Source organism: Lingula anatina, chromosome 1 (assembly GCF_051362555.1).
Source record: "Lingula anatina isolate TDL-2025a chromosome 1, LinAna3.0, whole genome shotgun sequence".
Lineage (NCBI taxonomy): Eukaryota > Metazoa > Brachiopoda > Lingulata > Lingulida > Lingulidae > Lingula > Lingula anatina.
Genome location: NC_141767.1, coordinates 15346972 through 15369383, shown reverse-complemented (window position 1 = coordinate 15369383; position 22412 = coordinate 15346972). Strand labels below are relative to the sequence as shown.

At 33.8% G+C, this 22412-nt stretch overlaps 1 protein-coding gene across 5 annotated transcripts in view; it reads left to right on the top strand.

Annotated features, from left to right (window-relative positions):
- Positions 1–22412, top strand: part of LOC106163539 (lipoxygenase homology domain-containing protein 1) — a 41781-nt gene that overhangs the window by 566 nt on the left and 18803 nt on the right. The window contains exons 1-26 of one of the 5 annotated variants that reach the window (XM_087004241.1): positions 4289–4487; positions 6513–7237; positions 8453–8651; positions 8910–9073; positions 9426–9455; positions 10298–10384; positions 10858–10990; positions 11527–11681; positions 11911–11940; positions 12874–12952; positions 13251–13329; positions 13627–13717; positions 13920–14049; positions 14682–14785; positions 15082–15255; positions 15630–15848; positions 16159–16336; positions 16565–16831; positions 17317–17474; positions 17726–17827; positions 18109–18241; positions 18643–18794; positions 19107–19314; positions 20363–20425; positions 21710–21757; positions 22073–22242. In XM_087004241.1, the coding sequence (XP_086860367.1) occupies positions 6608–7237; positions 8453–8651; positions 8910–9073; positions 9426–9455; positions 10298–10384; positions 10858–10990; positions 11527–11681; positions 11911–11940; positions 12874–12952; positions 13251–13329; positions 13627–13717; positions 13920–14049; positions 14682–14785; positions 15082–15255; positions 15630–15848; positions 16159–16336; positions 16565–16831; positions 17317–17474; positions 17726–17827; positions 18109–18241; positions 18643–18794; positions 19107–19314; positions 20363–20425; positions 21710–21757; positions 22073–22242 (3783 nt within the window). In that variant the 5' untranslated portion in view covers positions 4289–4487; positions 6513–6607. Of the gene's footprint in view, positions 1–4288; positions 4488–6512; positions 7238–8452; positions 8652–8909; positions 9074–9425; positions 9456–10297; positions 10385–10857; positions 10991–11526; positions 11682–11910; positions 11941–12873; positions 12953–13250; positions 13330–13626; positions 13718–13919; positions 14050–14681; positions 14786–15081; positions 15256–15629; positions 15849–16158; positions 16337–16564; positions 16832–17316; positions 17475–17725; positions 17828–18108; positions 18242–18642; positions 18795–19106; positions 19315–20362; positions 20426–21709; positions 21758–22072; positions 22243–22412 lie in introns of those variants that run through there. The other 4 variants (XM_013541152.3, XM_013541153.3, XM_013541154.3 and 1 more) reach the window with 4 other exon arrangements.

The following is a 22412-nucleotide window of genomic DNA, read 5'->3' as shown; positions in this document are numbered from 1 at the left end:
GATATTTAGAGCTAAAATATTTAGTTAGAAATTCTACAAATGTATAAAAGATCAAATTCGATTAAATTGTTGGTTCAAGCAATGGTACACGAGTAAGACAAATTTGCTTTTTTATCTAGGAAAATTTGCTTTGGCATGAAAACCAATGTTAGGTTACTTTTAAGGTGCATATATATTTTATTAACTGAATTATTAAGTAAATTTCACTGTTTTTATCATGCTATATATATACCTGTACAACGGACAGTCACCTATAATGCTTATTGTTATATGCAAATGGTAATTCAGAAAATGTGACATAGTAATATATGTAAGGGACTAGCTAATGGATAAGGAGTAGCTGTATTTTTGATGTAACAACATTATCTCATAATGGGACAATGTTTATTTCCACATTGAAAAGGCGTTATTCCTGTATTGAAAATATTTCAGGCTGAGAAAAAGAATAGTATCACAATGTCAACAGAGATAGTACCTTGCTGAAACCTGGTTAAATTGTTCACATTCTTTTATGTGATGCTTTTTTATGTGATCACTATTTTTACCTTCTTGCTAATGAAATTGGGGTTTGAGTTGTTGATTCGGGGTTCGCTATCACAGATCCATGGCTCTAGTTCACAAATGACAATTATCATTTACAAGGCCTGATATTTGTCAAGATCTGTCCTTTAGGACAATTTCTGTATATTTTGATGAGTTATTATTCACCATACTGTGAAATATTGGAAGGATTCCAAGACACCCTTTCCTAATAGGGTTGCATGTTATTTTTCGACACCTGGGGCCTTCGATCTCTGGTGATCTGGTGGGTGAAGATTTCGCACATGAAAAGTTTCACGCAACCTATCTATTGCTACTGTAATAACAGTTTGGCATTGTAGTAACTGATGAAGCATTCCTGGAGTGCCTTTTGGTTTACATGTCAACTCTGGGACATTTTTAGATTAGTGCAGGATAAGAAGCTGGTGTGAATTTTAATTCCAATTTGAGACCTTGAAAGTCATTTCTGGCTTTCAGATAAGCATTGCAATAATGGGCGGGGGCTTACTTTACAGTTTGAACTCTCGGTCCATTGGGGATCTAAAGGTCCTACCTACTGAGAAGATTGTAATTTGTTAAGCTTCATGGCCTAGTCATAAGGGCTCTAGTGGGATAATTATGTTGGCAAAAACTTGTGCCCTTTTCACGTGGAGTGGGAAACTTAAGTGATACAGTCTGTACCACTGCCGCCAAGGGTTTTCCCAGCGAACCCTTCGTCTGTCATTTGGATGGCCACTAGCACCAGCAGACTGCCAAAATTTTCAAAGACAGCTGGATGGCTTATGGATTTTTTTGAAATATGAGGGCTTTAGGCATACTTGGACCCCCAGAAATTTTGTAGGAAATTACCGGTGGTAATTTTGGATGGCCTGTACCCCCAATCCTTGGAAGAGCCCTGACTGCCGCTATGGTTTATTAGGCTCCAGGGTGTTTTACTCCTTTTCTTGCTGTTAGGTAGTAAGGCCCTATTCCCTTGCAGTCAGCTTAACTGAATGACAAGCCGCCTCCTGGCTTTAAGTAGAATACAGAAAAGCTGATGATAATACAAGTACATTGGATACAGGAGGAGGCTTGTCATTCAGTTAAGGTGATTGCACTTAGTGAAAGTCCCGTAAGAGTTGGGTTGATCCATGTAATATGGGCTTGGTTTCTATGTTAATAAGCTTTGTTGAACACAGAGGCTCTGTTTAGGTGATTCTCTTATAAAATACCGGGCTTTTAAGTTGTCAGTCTCACAGAATGTACCAGTACTGACAGTAACTCTAAAGTATACCACTCAATGTGAAAAGGGTGTACATCCTTCAAAGTGGTCTGAATGATAGCAGAGCCCAGGGTTTTGTTGCACAAAAAGTCTAATGACTAAAATCTTAGACTTTAAAGATTTAGCAGACTATGTTGTATTTCACAAGGAATAATAAAAAGGGTGTTTACCTCATTATTACTTTTTAAATTAAGATTACGGTTAAATATTACTATGTTTGTTAGTCACCTGGTCGTATTTCACATAAAATAAATTATTCAAATCTGTTAGTGGACTTTGAAATTTGTCTAGTTGATGACGTTGTGTCTCCCTCTCCAAGACTTCGGCAGGTCGGCTGATTACTTTACAGGACTGAGAATAGTTGATCTCTATTCTCAGTAGACCATCCATAGTTTCTGAGAGGGAGATGCAAAGTTGCCAGGTAGACAAATTTTAAGGTCCTCTTTTAGACTTAAATAATTAATTTTATTACAATAAAGCACTAAAAATTTGATTTGAACCATTAAGCAGACATAATGATATTTATATTGTAAGTAAAAATGGTGGTTTTCTGTAGGTTTGACTTGATAAAGGAAATCATATACTAAAAGAAAAAGTGTCTTTGATAATGTTTAGAGGAACAGGTGCTAGAAATGAAGACTGTACTTTTATTAATTGAATATATCCCATTGATTAGTACTTAATCCATTTGTGGTGTGGCTAAGTTGATTGTTTTGTTTTATTAGTGACATGGGGATATCTGTGCGCAGTCAGATCCGTTATACGAGTAGCTTGCATGTGGCATGCACCTGAGAGTCATCTGAAAGTGCCAAGGGAGCTTCTCACCTTAAAAACAAGGCACACAAATATTAGGTTCCTGTTCTTGAAGAGATTCATTAGGCTGGTAATAAGTCTATTGTATTTTGTTATTTAATCATATCACAGACATATCACAGGTTAGTTTTAATGTTTGAACATAATGATAGGGCACATTTTAAAAGGTAACTGTATGTGACATGATTAAATAAAATGCAATTTACAGGATGTTCACATTATTTTAAATAGAATCCATATATTTTTAAAATCATTTATTTATTCATTGAAAGGAGAAAAAAAGTGACTAGCTTTGATAGTTTAGTTATTGAATTAAAAATTATTGTAATATATTTAATTTTCAGGCAAATGAAAAATATATGTATTTGGAAGCAGTTACATTCTGTTCTGTTTGTTGTCTGCTAAAAGCTGATCACCTTTTTATTGATCAATGCTTTTGTGCCATGTTTGTCAATAGTTTGAACTGCAGATAAACTCTCATCTGCCTGTTGTGAAGCTTTCACTGCACTTTTATCTGTTGGTTGCCATATTGCAGCAAATGAGGTCCGCATGTAAGTTACAGTTAGGGTGCTTTCCCAAAGATTTAGATCGATCTAAAGATTAAGATTTAGATCAACCTAACTCCCTGGGGGTTCACGCTAAATTGCAGTCACCCGAGCGGGCACCATAGTTAATTACCCCCTTACAGCTTTTAGTAGGCGGGACAGACGCTTAAGCTGGCCAAGCTGACAGTAATCTAGTGAGACTCCCCACAGAGATAGATCGATATAAAAATCTATGGAAATGGGGTGTTAGACGTAAATTTACTTTGAAATTTACTAATTCATAATGCCCTCAGATGACTGATATTAGAAATACAAAAAAAAATTTTTTTGCAGTAATTTTTATGTGCAGATATATATATATATATATATATATATATATATATATATATATATATATATATATATATATATATATATATATGAATTAACTATTTGCCTGAATTGCCACTCCGTTAATGGAAAATGAAAACATGGAAAGCAGACAATTAAATGGATTAGTTTGTTTTCTGTTGCACAGTTATCTTTGTGTGTAATCGAGGTGTTGTCAAGCAGTTGAAAGTTTTCTCCTGAAAATGGTGCTTGATGGATTGTTGGGTTCAGGTAGATTGTATTAAATTTCTCTGTCACTAGTTACATCTCTTTAGCAAATAAGCTTTGATGTAACAACAATAACTCCTGAGAGAAGACCTTTTGTAGTAATTCAAAGGAAAGAGGCAAATAATGAGTAAGTTTAATATAGAAACTGTATAGGTTGTTGGAGTTCTACATTTACTATGCAGACTACTGTGGTATTATCATTATCTCTAATTTTTCTCTTTTTGCATTAGATTAATTGAAGAAAAGGAAATATGGTCTTCTAACTTAACTTTTGTGGTGTTTGATAAACGTTGTGATTGTTGAGAACACCAGGAAATTTCCTAACAATATTTGATTTTTTTACATGTCATCCCATTACAGTCATATAGTAGAGGCTTGGTGCTACTTGTGCTACACACGATTACACAATAAAGTATTTGTTTATATACAAAACATGTATTGCTGTAGGATTGGCAATTTTATGGATTTTTTCCATATCCTTTTATTTGGTAAATCCCTATAAGCTGTCATTTATGAATGAAAACAGATAACTGAAGTACGTTATAGCTTAGGTAGCAGTTCTGACAACATCATGTTATTTGTTGATTGTCAATAAATCCAGTGGTTTAATGTCAGTGTGCACTTGGGTTATTGCTTGTGGAACTGAAGTTGATTCCCAGAAACACCCTTAATGATGCAGTCATCCATCAAAGCATGGTTGAAATAGGGACATATCTTTGAGTCATCGCAAGGTAAATATCAAGCAGAATTTGTTTGGTGACAAAATTAATACATGATTGATTTGGATGCTAGTAGTTTTGTATCAGATCCATTCCTCAGTTGCTATGTTTATATTTTCCGAGTTATCTTCCATATGGCGATACTTATTTTAGCACTGGTTGACAGGTAAAAGATTGATCTTTCATGGATATTTGGGAATTTGTTTATTAAGTACTCACTTCTTGTTTACAGATGCCATGTAGTTAGGATTGTTTTACATTGGTAGTAAAGAACCAGTGGAAGCTGGTGTTTGCATAAGTCATCTAAATTTTCAGCTTAAAAACAATCAGACCAAAGAGGGCTTGTTTAATACAGTGTCATATTTCATTTATTTGCATGTAAACAAAAATGTGCTACCTTAAAAAGTGTTAGGTTCATTGTTTTCCTTTTCATACATCTTTTCCATCGTCTTGAGCTGGCTTTACATTTTAATTTTTTGTGCTGTTATTACATTTTGATTAAAGTTTCAAATAATGATAAAAGATTGGATATTTCAAAAAAGAAAAAAAAAAAAACTGGCATGTTGATGAACCTATGGGAAATATGTTTCTGAAGACTCTTCAAAAACAATTTACTTTTGTACTCTCCACCATTACACAAAAGGCAATAAAAAACCTACTTCACCAAAGTTTCAATAGTTTGGTGCCTTAGTCACTTTAGGTAAATCAATTTCAAACATTTTGAAACATCTTTTTTTAATTAACTTCTGCATAAGAAATTAATTTTCATCACCCAAGAATATAATTTAGATTCCCTATCTCTTATGGTACTTTATCAGTAAAGAACCCTTCCTTTTTTCTGCTATTTCTTGAGAGCATTTTGATAAAGGTAAACATGATCTGTTAACTAGGGTGCAGATGTCTCAGTCATGTTTTAGCAACCTAGCTATGTTTACTTGCTCTGTTATTGAGACTATTCTTCTCAGGTGTGCTGCACAAGGACTGTCGAGTTCATTCTTTGTTGACTTTGAATAAGAATAAAACATCTATGTTTCAAATGAATTCCACTGCACTAAGATTAACAGTCAGCTTTCACAAACGATAATTTCCATTTCAGTTTGGAAAAATTATGAATTTTAAAGATACTGTATTTTTTAAGTCTTAATTTCTTGAGTTTAGAATATTCCTATTGAGTGGTAGCAACAAATTAAAAAGCAGGCTACTCTAGTTCTATTCTCTGCAGTAAAACACCAAAAACACTGTTAAAAATATTATTAAGTGATTGTAAAATTATGTATATGAAAGTTTGATAACTTTTGCCCATTACTGTAATCTAAAAATAGATATGTGATTAAACTATAATGAATAGATCTTATGTGAGAATACCTGTGAAATGTTTTCACTACTACTATTTTTGTGAAAAAAAATCAATGGTTTTTCTTTCTTAAAAGTTTTAATCAAAATGATGAAAACAGTACATTTCCTTAGAATATAAGGAGACGCTGATGGTGATGTTAGTTTTCTAAGAGCCGGTGTATGGCCACATTCAACAACATTTTCTAAAATCAGATATGGGATTATGTAAGATATTTGAGTTCTAATAGAAAATTGAGTTTGCCATAGAGGATTGACAGAGGTATTCAGTAGTGTTACATAGAGGTTCTAATAGAAAATAGAGTTTGCTACGAAAGATTGACAGAAGTATTCAATAATGTTACGCAGAAATTAAAATATTCTAAATGATAACATGCTGTCACCAGTTTACTAGACTGGCTTTAAGTCTGAGGTTCATAAGGACTTTTTTATGCTGGCAACACAGGGTCAAGCCTGTCAGTGCAAGTCTGATTTCATCGTCATTGGTCATTCATATTTAACAGTGTTACTTTGAATCATAAAAGTGCATCCTCAGTTCAGTATCTGTTCCAGTATTTTTAAAGAACAATTCTTGAAATGTTGCATATCTTAAGACAAGAATAAACTGGCTGGTTTGTAAAAGTCTGTTAATATTTTATTTTATTGCATTATCAATTCTTAATTTAGATTTTCTCTGCATTTCAGATATGGAAGAATATAGCATCATGTTAATAATTGCTATTCCTGACTGTGCCTTGAAAATCGAGATGCACCCAGCGTAGAAGCAGAACAACAACGATATGCAGCGAAGTCCTCAACAGAATGTGCAGGGGTCTGGCGCCTCTCCTAGGTCGACCCAAGTTGCCAAAACAATTCATTTCTACAAGGATGGGGACTACTACTTCTCCCCTGTATCTATGGCTATCAGTCCAAAAAAATACCGCAGCATGGACACCTTGTTGTCAGACTTGTCTGTGAAAGTGCCTGGGTTGTCGTTTGGAGTACGAAGTATATATACGCCAAAGGGTCGCCATAGTGTAAAGGATGTCAGTGACATGCAGAATGAGGGGAGGTATGTATGTTCCACTCATAGGAATTATGCTAAAGGAATCAAAGTGGAAGTTGTGCACCCCCCTCGTGCCTGGCATGGTGGAAAACCTCCAAGTGGGAAGAATGCATATAACAGCCATTTATTGGGGAGAAATATACGAAAAAAGAAAGTGGCAAACACTTCTCGGACAGAATCAAGGTTGCTTACTACAACCACAGTTCCAAAAAAAATCACTGTGATGAAAAATGGCTTTCCACATGAGCGGCACGTCATCATGCTGAATAGAAGGACTGCTCAGACGTTTGAGCAAGTACTTGATGACATGAGTGACTTGTTTCGGATAGCTGTCAGGCGCCTGTTCACAACTGATGGGAAATTGGTAAGTTGCAGAAAATTGAGAAATTGTTGGAAGAGAAAACACGTGGGGGAAGCAATCTCCTGAGTTTGATGCGCTGTATGGTTATTTGATGTCATCATTCTGTATTGATTGAACAGAGCATCTCTCATGATATTTAGCAATTTCTGGGAGATACATCCATGAATTTTTTACAAACACAGTCCATAATATTATATATATAACACTTTGGTAACCTACACCGCCCCTGCCTGTTATAAGAAAAATCATGAAACAAGTATGATCATCAATCAATTGACATGAAACTAAACCAAGCAGGAGATATGGCCTGTTATATATAGTATGATCATGACAATTAAAAAATTATATTAGTAAAAAAAAACCTGTTTAACCCCATATCTGATTTTTTTAAATTGATGAGTGAATTACTTTTTTATTCTAAATGGGAGTTAAGGAATCGTAAAAATTTGCCTTTACATTGGTACAAAAAGTCGATAAGGAGTCAGTTCAGTTTTTGCTTGAAGTTTTGTTTTATACTTCATCTTTGTTTGTTAAAAAAGATGATATCTCCGGAAAAGGAGACTTCATAATTGCCATAAGTGATAAAATGGAGTAGATGATTGTTAGGTTTCTACATTCAATGCAGTCACGGTCAGCTGAGATCATGGAATACTCACATGCTTTGTTCATTATTTCAGCTTCATTTTTTGTAAACGGGTTTTGGTTATATACTCGCAAACCATGTTATCTATGACAATAGAAGATGAAAATCACATGTTCAGTGTTGGATGATATTTTTAAAATGAATCATAATTGTCAACTTTAAATTTAAAGAGCTAATTGATAAAGTACACAAGACACCAGCTGAGGGTGATTGACCTTTACACTTAAGGTCTAAAGATGAATCAATAAGAAAAACATTAACCAGCAGATCATTATTTTTTCTTTGGGAATATTTGGATGCTAAGAGCAAAACTCATCGATTTCACTTTTATGAACTGATAAAATATTTCTTATGCATATAATATGATATTCTATTCTAATCATAATCATTTTCTTTATGGAGTATCCCTCTAAAACAAGATTGGAAAAATATGAATTAGCTTTAAAAGCTTTAAATAAATTATAAAATGTCTGTAAGTGTAAATGCTGTACACCACAGAAAAGTGAAATATATCATTCCAATTCAGATATTATTATTATTATTATTATTATTATTATTATTATTATATCACACAGGTAACAAGCCTATCTGCTATATTCCATGGCCCTGATGTGTATGTGGCTGCCAAGGCTGAGCCATTTAAGACTATGATAACGCCAGAGATTGAGGCAGGGATATCACCTCGCCCTCCTCAGCGCAAAAGAAGGAGCATAGTCACTGGTGACAGTGAGCAGAGTAAAGTCAGGGAGAAGAAAGAGAAAATATCAAAGTCACGTATGTTGATTAATTTTTTTGTATTACGTTAATTCCTTTCTTATATGCAGAATTTGAACTTTGTCGTTATGTTTATTTTCTGACATATACTCACTTACCATACTTTAGCCTGATTTGTTAAAATAAAACCAAAACTGTATATATTGACACTGAGAATGTAAGCAACACTTAAATAAAAATCTTTATAATTAGCTACCACTTGTTATGTTGGCATTAGTTGCATTACTGTTCCTATTAGCTCATTGTAACTGTTTCCAGATGGTAAGTGGAAGGTGTGGGTGACCACCAATGAGCTCCCCACAGCTGGCACCACGGCCCAGGTGTACATCACTGTGTATGGACAGAGAGGCAATTCTGGTGCTATTCCCCTTGGGTTGCCTGATGGTTCCGCCTTCCAGAGCGAACACAAGGACGAGTTTGAGGTAAGAATTAATTAAGCCAGTCAGGACACGCTTCTTCTTCATGAAGTATTTGTGGGGAGATTTACACAAATGAGAATCAATACAAGAACCTTTTTTGGACTCACTGATACCTTAAAAAGTATATACCTCATTGAATGTGAGGATGTGACAAGTTTGCGTACACATGTTTAAGCTTAAGTTTGTCTTATTGATTTATTGGATATAATCATAACAGTATATTGTATTTATGTAAGGCACTTTACAGTGGAGAGTCAATGCCCAGGTTGTGATTCTATAGATTTTTCTGTTGGTAATATGAGATATAGCAGTGCCCACATATTGATATTCATGTCTATATGTGATTTGTCTCCAGGCTGGAAGAAAAGTTGTGTTGTTTTCCAAGGTAGTGTTGTGGTGTCTTTATCACTGTTGCTAAGTATATCACAGCCAACATCTGGGGTGGATTGTTCATGGTTGCTAACAGAAACATTTGTTGAAGAAAAAGCACTGATCTTTGATTTTTTGTCATTTTGAAATGTTGCACTGAATGGATTCTTTGTATTTATTTTATTTCTTTCACTTTTGACAGCTTAAATCTTCTAGCATATTTTCACTTTTTAACTAGCAAAATATGATAATGTTGCAATACATAACCAATGTTTTTTTTTTGTTTTTTTTTTGCAAAAAATCTCTTAGATTTACAGAACAGGCCTTTCCTTGGTCTCATATTAGAAAGCAAAAAAGAAATGCGGAATAAAACGAAATGTACACCACTTTGAAAATGATTGATACTTAATATTTAAATTAATTTTTTCCTTTTCATAAACAAATAATTTAAGGTAGAATAACTTTTCCATATAACAACTAAACACTATATGTAATATTAAAAATGTGATTTTTAACACTTACTTGATTAACATGTCAGATTGTTGTGAACATTAATGTAACCTTACCTCCAAAATATTATGTATGATATTTTCTTGAAATATAGAAAACAAAATGTCATCTCAATTCAAGATTTTAATTAGTCATTGAAGTCTCTTTTTTAGATAATGCTTTTTTCTTATGCTACAGTGCTCAGAATGTTAATCAATAACAAGTGAAATGTTATAATCATCTATGGCTAGTGTGGCACATTTATCTCTTGGGTTATAAAAAACTGTCTGATTTCAGTTTTGTGAAAGAAAACAAACAGTTAAAAAATTTATTGTTTTGTTTTTCCTTAAAATTAATTGACTTTTCCAGATATCTGTTGGAAATATTGGTGAAATATACAAGATACGACTGCATCATGATAATGCTGGAGAGTTCCCTGGCTGGTTCTGTGATCAGGTAAGGTATCAGGTTAAATGGAATCTAGTCTCAGGCTATAGAAAATAATTATATAAAGCTTTATTTCTATGGCATTTAGATAAGATATCATTCTCAATATATGGGTATAAGCCTGAAACCAAAGCGTCTAGAGCAAAACATTAGAGATTTATTTCTACTGCACCAAATGTCCTCCTCAATACACTGATGTATAAACTTTTTACAAGAGACTCTACAGAATTAAAAACCTTAAATTACAGACTAAAAACACTACAGATGGTTACATCAGTTTGGTCTAAACAGAAGCTCTTGGCCTTCATTTATATCCCATATTATCTGATCAAGATTGATTCCTTTAACAACTTTAATGATTTCATTTATGAATATGCACATCAGATTTGAGAATGATGTGCTTTTTTAAAGTCATTTTTGAGATTTTTTTGTTCATTTTCTTGTAGTTTTCATTGATTTGAAGGAACTATTGCATATTTTAGGTGCAAATGCATGATATGCACACTGAAGAAGATCTCGTGTTCACGTGTGGGCGCTGGCTGTCCAGGAAGGAGGATGACTGTGAGATTACGAGAGAATTGCCAGCTGTCAGAGAGAATAAGCCCACACTACCAGGTGAGAAAACACCACAGCCCCTGCCTGGAAACTACTGTAGTTGTGATTAAAAAATTATCTAAATTTCTTGAAACCTAGGACCCACAAAACAACCACTGATTCCTAAATTTTGAAGGAACTTTGGGTGGATTTTCCTTGACACCCGGAATTGACTTCCATTCAGTCTCAGTTTTAATGAATTCTACTCTGAGCCTCGATTCCAGCTCCCTCAATAAATCTGTTTTTTGAGTTCAAGTACAGTGTGGGAGAATATCAAGAAACTTGACAAAGTGTATAATATATACAACTATACTTCATTTATTCAATGAGATTCATGGAGATGGTTAAAAAGTGAATAGTTTCAATGTTTCATTAAACATGTTTCACAAGGCATAACATTTTGACCCTTTATCAAGGTACCTTGATCATGTGACTTATATAAAAAAAAACAAACTCTAGAAATGATTCATTTTTTTTACTGTCGATCAATATACAAGGGATAATGAAAAAAAAAGCATATTATAAAGATCTGAACAAGTGATTTAATCTGTTTCCAGTGTTCAAGTACAGTGTCCAGGTGTTCACGGGGGATGTGTACAATGCAGGCACAGAGGCCAATGTGTACATGACCATCTATGGGGAGAGGGGTGACACTGGAGTCAGGCAGCTCATCAAACACAACAGGACGGACTTCCAGTATGAGAAGGGAAAGGTAGGCTTTGACACTGCTCGGGGGAATAAAATTTATTTATTTATTTATTTATTTTCTAGTTTTAGCATGTCAGTATATTTTTTCTTTCATATTCTTGTCAGTAGCTTTTAAATGTGCTAAATTTAAGTACTATTCTCTTTATTTTAGTAAAATTCTAGTTTAGGTTTCTTTTCATGTAGTTGATACTGTCCTTATACCAGTGAAACAAACTTTGAACTTTTCTTTGTAGGATGATGAAAAGTTATTTACAATGGACAAGGTAGATAGTTTGTTGTGGCATGATGCACACTGATGTTATTTACTGTCGGACAAGCATTAAACTTTTTACACCTCTTGTTGTTTTTCTTTGATTGATAGTATTTTATTATTTTTTTGCATTGTATCACCATCAGGCAGCAAAGTGAAGGATGAAATAACTTTTATTAGACCTTTATTTATTATCACATACTAGCATGGGATAAGATATGTCTTTGCTGTGTTTTTAGTATTCTGACAAAATTCAATTTTCACTTGTCCTTTGGGTTGCTGTCACCATTCTGTATATTTTTGTTTACAGTTTGAATAGTAACAAAGCATTGCACAGTGTTACATACCTGTTTTTGATGCACAAGTTTACTGCTTTACCCCATGCAAAAATTCACCCATTTTACTTGCCTTTCTCACATTTTTTTCATCATAGAAAAATTTACAGTAATTTCATAAAGCCTAAAATGTTTAACATTATCTTTACTTTGTTTGTTCAGATGACCATGTGGAACCCCAGTCAGCCGTCATCTCTGTTTCTTTGATAAAAATTCACTTACATGTACCAGTTTCACCCTTAACCCCATGCACACTGACATTTAATTGCATGTTGTAGGGTCTGTCATTGGTGTGATAATTTGTTTAATCCATTTCTAAAAACACCTCATCCAGAATTATAATTATATTAGTTGTCCAGTAGAGAAAAAAAGGTCATACATACTCCTAAATGACATTATGAGATGATTTGGAGGATGAAATGGACACACACACCCACACACCCACACACACACCCACACACCCACCACCACCACCACTTGGATTGTGCGCTGAAATGTTCAACAGATTGTGGTTGAGCTATTACTTCTCATATAAAGTTTGAATAAAAAGATGTCCATTCTATAAATTTCTGCTGAGGTGCCTTTGTGATTGCATTGTCTTTTATTTACAGAATGACAGTTTTACCATAGAAGCTGTTTCACTTGGTGCACTGAAGAAAATAATCATTGGTCATGATGGAGTAGGGCATGGTGAGAAAATATGCTACAGGCACCTGTTGCAAGCAAAATCTGATGAGAGTCAAATATTTTTATCATTAAAAACTGATCTACCATAATTGAAAATTGAAACCATTACATAGTCCTTTCAGATTACTAGCTGGTTTCCCATGCAGTTGTATACTGAGATGAAACAAGTGTGAAAATCAATTACATTGCACCGGGGGAATAATTATAAAGTGTTTGGGCATTCTGTTATCATGAAACAAACTGATTACTTGCAATTTGCTTATATAATAAGTTCATAATATTTTCATCTTTGTTCTTTCAGGTCAAGGGTGGTTCCTAGAGAAGGTCATAATTAAAGAATCTCCCTCTGCAAAAGAAGATTATTTATTTTACTGCCACAGGTAATTTCCCTCAACAGTATACTTGAGAATTGGAGAAATGCAAATATAAAAATATGTAATGAATGTTGAACTGATGTTATAAGTCAAGTGAATTGGATTTCAAGAGAATGTTTTTTTTTTTTTTTCAAAAAACTAACGAATGTGATTCTAACACATGCCCATAATAAAACACATCTGCAGTGAAAGCAAATGCAAGCATTGAAAATAATATTCAGAACTAGGAAGTTATATTTATTTCATTGAGTCAACCCCATAAAACATACTCTGCATAAAGTGGTCATGATGATTTTCTCTAAGGTGGCTGGACGAAGGAGAAGATGACAAGAAGATTGTGCGTGAAATAAAAGTCCAGGAAGAATCCCCCCAGTTTCAGATAGAGAAAGAAATGGTGGGTCTATTATTTATTTTTCCCCTTTTGTATCTCTATTTAATTGCATAATCCATCAAGTACTCCAATAAAATATTGATGTTTCATAATTTTGATGTAGTAGCTAGGTACATTTAAAGTACGTAACAAACAAGGTTCACATGTATATTTAATAAATGTTCTGTTTTCAACATTTTAATGATCTAAGGTGTTTATTTTGCAGTGGGAATATGAGCAGTGGAAGTATGCCAATGACAACAAGGTGGTGTTTATAAATCTTTTGACCCAGAGGGCCTTACGCCTGAAACCAGACGGCAGCGTGGATGGTGACGGGGATTTTAAGGACGAACTGGGTATGATATTTTTTAAAGGAATTTTTAACTGTTACGTTAAGATGTTTTAAACTTTTTAAAGTGTGAAGTAATAAGGAATCAAGTTGAATTGTATATGTAAACTTGTTTTCTGTTTGATCATGTTGACATGGAGGCCTTACAGAATTTGGCTGAGGTCAACATGTTTTGAATACCTCAGAAAAGTGATGTTGACCTCTGCCGCACCTTGGTCGATATCACTTACCTGAGTTCTGCCAAATAACATATTGATTCAAAGCAAAAGTCAATAATTGTTTTACTATATAATTTAATGCCCGAATGTCAGTGTCATCAATAACATCAGAAGTTACAACAGCATTTCTGTTCAATTGCTGTTATTTAATCGATGTTATGTCTCCTTTTCTCTAACGGAATAAAATCAGCAATAATTATTACGATAGGGACAATATTATTTCTGTCATGCCTCACATATTAGATCATATTCTATGCTAATTATTCAATAATGTTTGTGTATTCCCAGCCATCTGAAAGGTGTTTTTTAAGTGTGAAATCATAAAGAGTTAACTTTGAGATGGTTTTGATAAGTTTGTTTTCTATATGAAAAGCAACAGAAAGATATTGTGATGGTGACATGAATTTTTATTTTTTATCAGGCGTATTCACAGTGGTCGCTAAAAAGGGCAGCATCCGTGTTTTCAGAAGCTTGGAAAATCCAAAATATCATCTTGCCATTGATAATGGAAAAGTGGTAGGAATGGTAAGGAACACTTAAATGTAGAGAAGTCACATTTGTATAGATAAATTAAATCTCCTTATTATCTAGGGTAACAGATGAGGTGAGGATGTACACCTTGTAAATGATGACATTTGTTTGATTTGACCATAGTTATATTAGTAAGGAAATGGTCTTGTTAAACCTACATGATTTGTATTGTCTCTGCTTTGCTTGCACCCCGAGTTTCAAAGGCCACTTGATACTCCCCTTTGTATGCTTGCTGTAATGGTGTAAGATTATTTGTATATGAGTATGATGGTGTATTCTCTTGGATTCAGGGTAAGGGAGGTGCCTACTGCGAGTTTATCATCCGTCCACAGAGGGACCGTAGCATCGCCCTGGAGTCTGTGAAGCACACTCTCCAGACTGTCACCATCCAGAAGAATGGGAAAGCTGGGGATCCCAGAGGGTCTATCTTAGATCACACAAAGATGTTCTTCTGTTACTGCAAGGTACCCTAAATATCCTCATTCAAATTAATTTGTTATTATATGAGGAACACATTGTTGTTAAAAAATCTTTTTTTCCCTTTTTTTCCCTGGAGGGGGTATTTGCATTAGAAATGATTTTTTTAATCAAATAATTAAAAGCTTTTTTCACATATCCTCTAGTCATTTTTCTTTACTATGGCATTTTATTAATCTTCATTGTATCACCAGCAGGCGACAAAAATGAGGATGAAATATCTTGAGTTTGAGATGCTTGTATTATTTTCTTCATCCCAGGGTATTTTCCATAACACTGGTGAAATTTGTATTCTTTTCTTTTCGTCCCATGGGTATGTTCCATGACATGGTTGAAATTTGCATTCTTTTCTTCTTCCCAGGGTATGTTCCGTGACACTGGTGAAATCATGCTGAGCACCTCCCCATTCCAAACCCTGGCTGTGGAGAATGACAACACCTTGATCGCCACAGGGAAGAGGAACAGACTGGCACACTTTAAGGTGCACAAAGTGGGCACAGAAGGAAATGTGAGAAAGTTTGAGAGTCTGGCTTTACCAGGACAGTTCATACAGATCAAGGATGGACAAGCCGATTGCAAAGTAAGTAAAACTAATGTAAAATTTCTTTCATTCAGCATTCCTCCTGATGTGGAAGTATATGCTACAAGAGAAACATGAGCAAAAGCATGTTTTTTTAAGTTCTTCGTTTGAATTTAGAAAATTAATTTATTTTACAAATTCATGAGGAAAAAGTATTTATGAACTATGCACTATGTTGCAATAGTCTTTGTATATATTACACTATGCATGTTTCATTTGTGAAAACTTCATTATTGCATGGTGAAAATGATTTTACATCAGTCATGATATGTATTATTGTATTGTATTATCAATGTACTCCTTCCTCTAGGGCACTGGTGATGGGCATTGTGAATTCCGCGTGGTAAGATACAAAGAGAAAGGTTTTATCACTCTGGAGTCGGTGTCTGACAGAGGTGTTGCCTTGGGAATGACCGCAGATGGGACGGTACGCCCCACAGTAGACACTGGCGAGAGGAATGTGAGATTCTGGCCAGAGGTCATCAAATGTAAGTATTGTATTAAACATATTATCTATTATCTAGATAAAATGATGATGAGGGTGAAATGTATAAGTTAGCTGTGAGAGTACGATTTTCAAATATTAAGACCATCTTTCATCTTTCTATTTCTATTTTTAATCAAAACAAAGATAGTGCTTTTGTTCACTTTTAGGGTGGCAAATAGTGCCTTTAATTTAGAAATAAAGTTGCACATATGATGTTTTCCCTCTTCAGTTGGAAAGAGAAAGAAGAAAGAGGAGAGCCCAGTTGAGGAACCGGTGGAGGAACCAGTGAAGAGCCCTGTGAGAGAGAAGACAGCCTCTCCAGCAAAGGAGTCAGCTGTTCTTAATATTAACATTAACTTAGGTAACAGGACTCCATCACCTGCTAGAGAAACACCAAGGGAAAAGACTAAGACACCAAAGAAAGAAAGTAAAAAATCTGCAAAATCAGTGGCATCTATGTCCTCCAAACCAGAAAGCACAGTATCCGAGTTCACAGGTATGATTAGTTCATGTCAATGGATCACTGCTAAAGAATTGATTCTTAAAGAAGATAAAAAAAGGAAAAAAAAATTCAAAACGAACAAGCTATTTTGAAATTGGTTGTCATGAAATATTTCACATGGTCTGTTTTAAAACAGATGGATAATAAAGATAACAATGTTTTTTTTTTTCTTTTTTCTTGAAACTATTCCTTTGGGTCATCAGATCTCACATTCATAAAAACTGTCATATTATATATGTTTTTGAGACAGCATTTCATTCTCTTACCTTAATTCAATTGAAGGTTTGAACAAGTTTTTTTTTCTTTTCTTATCTTGTAGATATGCATTTTTAAAAGATTTTATTATTTATTTATTCAGAAATTTTATTGGAGATAGTGAAAGTGATCCTTTGAATCTTGCTTCACCGACATTAAATACAAAAAAAACTTAAAATTCTGTTGCCTTGGTAATCTCGAACTGACTACATTCTATATTTCAGAGGGAGACTGGAAGATCTGGATATCTACTCTGGAGAGCCTACAGCATGGTTATATTGTATTGATGGTATATGGAGACAAGGGGAAATCCTCACCAGTTATTCTGGGAGCATCAGGACTCAATGAGGTTTTCCAGAAAGGGAACCGAGATGTCTTCAAGGTAAGTGAAGAAGCACTGCCAAAGTGAGAGATAAAAAGGTTTATCAGCTAAATTATATAATTTCAGTAGAAATTTAGAAGCTCTTTTGTCAGTAATTTGAGAAATAGCTCACCATCCAATATTTTGCCTGATGTTTGGCTGTATATATACATCAGATTAATGAAAACACTATTAAAAGACTATTGTATAAGTATATTACTTGAATGCTGTCTGTGAAAGTATTTTAAGAGTCATAAAATCATGTTTTGTAGGCCAATCTAGAAAAGAATAAGATTGGGGAAATCTATAAGATTCGCATAGAACTGGTAGAGGATATGAGTGAAGAACAAGTTGCTACTTGGAAAGTCAAAGAGGTAAGGTGATGGGTTAATGGCAGGCCTTTTTTGAACAATGAGCAGTATTACTAAAAAGTATCAGTATCATATAATTTCATTGAAATTATACTGCCATGACTATACCCACAACTAAAAGTAAAGTTATTTTGAAAGTATGTAAAAATTGTATTTTTTTATTCATTACATTTTTAAGAAAGCAGCTTGCAAGTTAAAAATATTTATACATTCACTGGCATCATAACAAGAGATTGCTAATATAATATTTCATTCTAACTTCACTGATTTCATCCACCATCCAGGTAAAAATGCAGGACATCTTCAGTAATGAGACTCACCTGTTCAAGTTCGACCGTTACCTGTCACGTGCTGAGGATGATGGTGCAGTGGCCCGAGAACTGCCCGTGATGAAGAATGGAAAGAAAGTGCTTCCAGGTTAGAAAAACTCATTGATAGTGGTTTTTTTGTCTCTTTTTTTTCATAGACAAAATGTTTCAATAAAATATACATAGCCATCACCTGCATCTGTTGTTGGCCATGTCATGAACTTGGTTTATTTTGTTTTTTGCACATCAGGAACTTAAAATCAGAGCCATCATTTTACTTCTAACTTATTTGTGCTACATGTGGGGCTAAAATAGTTAACTGAGTACAAAAATGGACCTCCTAAGATATGATATCATTAAAATTGTGCTGTTTTTAAAACTATTCTTGATTTTGCTTTTAACACAATGTAGGTGTATTGTAAATATAAGTGTTTGTAGAATCAATTTTCAAGAAACAGTTTTTATTTATGTATTCATTTTTTTAAATTTGTTTTTTGCCTTGCCTTGCAGTTGTTAAGTATCAAGTCTCTGTTCACACTGGCACAGAGGTAGACTCTGACACCAAGGCTAATGTGTACATCCAGTTGAATGGAGAGCACGGAGATACTGGGAAAAGATTGTTACACAGATCCAATAACAAGGACAGGTTTCTTCAAGGACAGGTAAGGTTTGCCTATTGATTAATATCTATGACTGCAATGAGAAAAGGTTGTATGTCTAAGACTTAAAAAATACATGTTAAATCGTTATATATCAAAGGGCATGCAGAATTATATGCATGTCTGAACTACTTATTGCCTGCACATTACAATTGTTGTAGGATGTTATTGTATATTATATGTGTTGTAATATAGGGTAGTAAGAAAAATCTCTCTCTCTCTCTCTTTGAAAAAAAAAAACCTCATTGATGTTGTTTTTTGAAAATTTGATTGACATGACATGACATGACACCATCCACTTATCTCTATGTTTAGGTTGATGTCTTTGAGCTGGAGGCAGTGTCCCTGGGTCAGCTGTCCACCTGTGAGGTGTCCATAGACACTGACTCCCCTGGGGATGGCTGGTACTGTCACCAAGTGGTCATCAAGGAGGGTGACAAAGAGTTCATCTATCCGTGTGACCAGTGGCTTGATGCCGGGAAGGATGATAAGAAGATTACCAGGATACTCGAACTCAAAGAAGGTATTTTGAATTTTGAAAAAAATTCAATACATTGTATGGTTTACTTCTGCTTACTGAAAAATTTGTTCTAAGGTTCAATTACAGTTTGCTTGTATGATTTGGCAGTTGATATATTACCACTGACAAATTTAATCACAGTTTACTTGATTATGCTTGATAGGTTATGGGAAATTGGTAAAGCAAAATAATGTTGTAAAATATATTTTAAAATGTTGGACTGAAGTCTGTTGAAATTTTAGCATTTTCTGATGAAAAAGCTCTGAATATTATTTTTGTCCCCCTCTAGCTGCCAGGAAACCTCTGCGACAGACAGTTTTCATCAATGCTGTCATACGTACTTTGTTCCTTACCAATTTCTTAGATTACTAAATTCATTCACCACTGTCACTTTTGCTAATATTAGTTCAAGAGTGAATTGGATGCAATTTTAAACAAAGTGCAACTTGCAGGAATTTTGACTGTGCAGCATGGTTCATTATCTTTTACTTATTCTGAGCACAAAAATAATTTGCAGAATGAATTTCATAAATAAATAGATAGCTCCCTTTGCAATATTTTCAAGAAGAGCAAAAGGCTTTTTATTTTGTTATTTTTCTTGTTTTTCAGTGTCAGTAATTTATTTGAAAACACCTAAAAATAATCACATTAATGCTTCTCATTTTTGTTTGGGCAAAAACAGTTTTAAAATTAGTATGATTTTGGGTTTAACCTGAGCAAGAGCTGAAATAACTAAGATAATGAAAAAAAATACTGTTTGTTTCAGGACATTTAAGATATATATTTAAAATGGGACATATTACTTGATTCTTGATAGCTTTGTTCTCAGGAAAAGCCCACTTATGACTTAATTTGGTAAAAATTTTATTATGCCAGAATTATCAGGAAATCAGAAATTGAAAAATAGAGCTACAACATAGGTGCCAAGGAGAAAGTGCCAAGTCTGACTTAAGCCACGTTTCTAAGATAAAAACAAACACTTCATGTTGAAAGCTTGTTGACAATGAATAATAAAGAAGTGTGATTGATTTGTGGTAATTTTGTTTTTCAGACATTAAACCTGAGCAGACAAGTGTCAATGCTACCTTGGAAACCAGAAATTCTCCCAAGCCAGGTATGTATATATATATATATATATATATATATATATATATATATATATATATATATATATATATATATATATATATATATAAATACCTTAATATACATGTATTTGGTAATTCCCCAAGAAATTTGCATAACAATGAATAAAACTCCACCCCCCAAAGAACCAGATAAAAAAAGAATATGTTTTGTTGGTAATACCTAAAAATATTAATTCAAAAGTTAAAAAATGTAAGTATGCTTCAAGTCATATTTGTAAGCATCTAAAGTATAAAATGACAAAAAGTGAGGCACTTGAAATTTTAAGTAATTGCCATATGAAGTCTCTTTTAACCCAATTCATTTTAAAATTGTGTCTCTGTTAATTCATTGACATAAATTTGGAACAAGAAAAACTGAATTGGTACTTCTTGTACTACTGAATAATTTAATAGACAACTTCCTCTCTGTTCAGGTTGAAAGAGACATGTTGATAGCTTTGAAATAGATATTATCTTATCCTGCATGCAGAAATGTCTGAAAATGGGTTATACAGAGTAAATGCTGTTTTAATTGGTTGTCTCCTACTTTTCCTGACTAAAGCAGCATCAAGAATGGCTAGGTTACTCAGGAAAGCTCTTTATGCTGGCTCTTTTGCTTCTTTAAAGAAGAAGAGTTAGTAGGCTACTTCTATTTGCTTGATTCCTTCAGCCCGGACTTCTGCTTATTCACACTAAATCAGTGGCAATTTTTAGATGATAAAAGATGTAAGAATTTTATATTCTGCTTCAGCACATTTTGATCACAGAAATCATTTTGGTCACAGAATAATTCATTCACACACCATGAGTATTCTATGTTTACCCGATATTATTTGTTATATTAACATTTTATGATAGCAAGCATTGTAAACTTTGTGGTTTTAATTTGAGTCATTGCCATGTTATTGTCATAATTAAATGACAGTCAGAAATGTCACTGAGGCATGTCCAGCACTAGCTTCAGCATACCACATTTAATACATTACCTTATCTTTCCTTTCAAAGCAGTTTAAAGATATAAGACTTTATCAAATAAGTAAATCTTTAATGTTATAACCAGTATTGTTTGCAATAATATCTGTCTCGTGCAAGAGAAACTAACAGGCAAAACATTGCATTTAAGCAAGAAAGTTTTTCATGTGATAGGAGTCTGGTATATTTTCATAAGTGTCTTTTAATAAAAAATTAAAGTGAAATATTTTGAAATACACTAACAATTTGTTTCATGATTTGATACTTTTCATAATTTGTTCACCCCTTCTTACTTTCAGAAAAAGAAGAAGACATAAAGGAAGATAAAAAAGAAGAAAATAAATCTAGTAAGTTTTGATTTCACTATGTGATTTTAGAAAACAGCCATTGAGAATCAAAGCTGGGGTGCTAAATGAAGCCTTTTCTCTTACCTCTGAACAATGTTGAATTCATCCGAAACACATTATGGCTTGTAATAAATGATTTTTGGGGGCTTGATTGATCTATAACAAAGCCAAAACTAATTTATCATACACTAAATATCTTTATAGTTTTTGAAGTGGACATTGATAGTGAGGTATACAAAGAATAAAAGAAATGTTAGCTGTGGAAATAGTGTTTACAATAGCATTGACTTCATTTGTTCTGATTTCCTCCTATAGGGGGCGTTTATGGAGTCCTGGTGACTACTGCAAAAGACTCCAAACCCTCCAATGACTCTAAGGCAGTCATCACTGTGTATGGGGAGGAGGGAGTGAGTGAAGACTTTGAACTTTGGGCACTGGGGGCACCGCACAAACTATTTGAGGCAGGAAATATTGATGAGTTCCAGGTGAGTATATATGCATATGGACACCGGCATTTGATGAAATAATAATGATAATTTATTCAGATAATAACAAATAAAATATACATGAGAAATTGTTCTTAATTTACCAATACACATTGAAATCATGAGTTTGAATTAAAAACTTGAAATTTCTTAAAAACATATTTAAAGCA